The sequence below is a fragment of the Solanum lycopersicum genome, chromosome 5 (genome assembly GCF_036512215.1).
Source record: "Solanum lycopersicum chromosome 5, SLM_r2.1".
NCBI classification, from domain to species: domain Eukaryota; kingdom Viridiplantae; phylum Streptophyta; class Magnoliopsida; order Solanales; family Solanaceae; genus Solanum; species Solanum lycopersicum.
Window position 1 is genome coordinate 61,015,936 of NC_090804.1, and position 2,542 is coordinate 61,018,477.

A 2,542-nucleotide genomic window follows, 5' to 3' on the forward strand; every position below is an offset into this window, starting at 1 on the left:
GAGAGAGTCTTATTGGTGAAAACCCTAAGTGGGCACCGTAAGGCGAAAAGGAGTTGAATATAAGAGAGTCTTATTGGTGAAAATTCTGACATGCACCATAAGGCAGACGTGAGCTGGAGCAATTAACATGATTGAGTTTTAGCGGCAAAGACCTTCGTGAATACCACAAAGTCTATAAGGGTTCAGATTATTTATGGCTTCATTAAGTGTTGGGATTCCACATCAAGATTGAATAATCAATAATGGTTGATGAATATATTGGATATCCAAGTCTGGAAATCAATTCAAATTGCATGGCATGATCAGTAGACTCGGCTCCCACACTCAGATAAGTTATTCTTTCTTCTTCTTACAAAAAAAAGTCTTTATCGAATTTTTTCTTTTATTCTCATATAGTTCGTAATTTTCTTATACTTTTTTGTCACTTTTTTTGGTATGTATTTGAGTCGAGTCTTTGTCCAAAAAAAACTAGGAAGGAATTTCAAGACTCGCTACCAAGTCTCGAAACGGTACTAGGCAAAGCATCAGGATACTGAGTTAATCTGTCTTCAAGTGTTGAATTTGAAAATTCTATGATCCTATGAAGGCTAAACAATGAGTGTTGTGAGATAAAGACATTGGATTTAGGTCCCAAAATAAGCAAATTTGGATGAAGGTACTATCAATCAATAAGAAGTATTGACCGTTGAAAAACAACCAAAGCGTCATAAGTGTTTGAGCTGCCCTTGTCGAAAGATGGAACTACAAACCAACCACCACCTTTTCAAACTCACAAGTTTTCTTTGTTGAAGCAGGGACACAAGTTGTTTCAAGATTGAGGATTTGAGGAACCTAGATGTTCAACCTAGTCTGCAGCGAGCGAAATGAAAACCCTACAATAAAGACTTGTGGAATATTATATGAAAGTTAACTAATATATATCAAAATAGCAATTACTTGAATGTTGGAATATTTATTTTATTTATTACTATTATTATTATTTTTCTCCTTTAAGGAACTTCCAAATAATGAAGATAGCATTCACAATGTTTCGTTGGTATTATTAGTTTGTTGAAAACTTTACTAGTAGGACCCTCCTTGACAATGGGACTAGCAGGACCCTCCTGGATAATGGGATTAGCAGGACCCCCTTGGATAATGGGATTAACAGGACCCTCCTGAATAATGGGAATAGTAGGACCCTCCTGGATAATGGGACTAACAGGACCCTCCTGTATAATGGGATTAGCAGGACCCTCCTGGATAATGGGACTAGCAAGACCCTCCTGGATAATGGGATTAGCAGGACCCTCCTGGATAATGGGACTAGTAGGACCCTCCTGGATAATGGGATTAGCAGGACCCTCCTGGATAATGGGACTAACAGGACCCTCCTGGATAATGGGATTAGCAGGACCCTCTTGGATAATGGAACTAGCAGGACCCTCCTGGATAATGGGACTAGCAGGACCCTCCTGGATAATGGGACTAACAGGACCCTCCTTGATAATGGGATTAGCAGGACCCTCCTGGATAATGGGACTAGCAGGACCCTCCTGGATAATGGGACTAGCAGGACCCTCCTGAATAATGGGATTAACACTTCCTAGTCTAGATTTTTAGTTTTATTTTCTCCTGAAATAAACACTTCCTAGCCGAAGTTTATGTTTTATATTTATATTTGCTAATAACTCACAAAAAAAATTTCCAGTGAAAACTGGGGCAAATTTTTTTTTTGTTTGATTGTGGTGGTTCTCAGGTTTTCTCAAGCGAGACCGGGATTTGAAATTCAAGAACAAAGTTTCAAATTTTTTAGAATAATCAATTCCATGATGGTTAGAATTAGCTTCTTCAATGCATGTAGCAACCTGATTTCCACACATCTTTTACTAGTCAACTTTTGATCAAGAAAACACGCATTCATTCAAGAGCATTTTTCAAATTGTCATTTTTGAAGAATGTCAAAAGTTCCGCCTAAGTGGCAAGTTCAGCCTCCATTCCAATTCTAAGTGAAGATATTCACTCAAAAATCAAGGTGATATCTTAAAGTCAAAATTCAAGTGAAGATTCAAGGAAAGCTGCGTGGATAGAAGTTTGTACATTTGTTTTTCTTTTGACTAATAGTTTTCAATTTTTATGTAAGGATAAGAGCCGCGATCTGGAGCCTCGATGGAACCTCACTTAACTTCCAACTCATCATTTTATCTCCTCGAACTACAATTGGCCTGATTCCCTTATCACCCGAGATATGTTAGGATATCCAAACAAAGACTCGGTCGCACAAATTTTAATCTTTCAAATAAGAGTTCGGTCAAAACTTGTCACTTTGTCTACTTCTTTGTCTGAAAAACTCTTCGTTTTTCCTGTCAAAGAGGGGCAAACTGTAGACACGTAATTTTTGACCGAATTTAAGTTTAACACCTATATTTAGAGCATAAATAATTTTATCAATCTAAATTAAATATATTTTGAATTTTTATTATTTTCATTAAGTTTTAAAAGATATAAAAATAAACAACATAAATATAATTTTTATTAGATAAGTTTATTTTAATTGTTTAAA

General features: G+C 36.3%; 1 protein-coding gene across 1 annotated transcript; it reads right to left on the reverse strand.

The window, feature by feature from the left end:
• Positions 1-989: 989 nt before the first annotated feature.
• Positions 990-1,862, reverse strand: LOC138348953 (uncharacterized). The gene is made up of 3 exons (XM_069298568.1): positions 1,848-1,862; positions 1,419-1,535; positions 990-1,265 (listed from the first exon to the last, which is right to left on the reverse strand). Exons 1-3 carry the CDS (start codon positions 1,860-1,862, stop codon positions 990-992), a joined length of 408 nt encoding a protein of 135 aa, XP_069154669.1.
• Between the last annotated feature and the right edge of the window lie 680 nt (positions 1,863-2,542).

What these genes read in the sequence shown, in the direction of transcription:
- LOC138348953 (XM_069298568.1), bottom strand. An exon ending in CCATTATCCAGGAGGGTCCT is followed by an intron (nt 1,266 to 1,418) that starts GCTAGTTCCATT and finishes CCCATTATCCAG; the next exon opens with GAGGGTCTTGCTAGTCCCAT.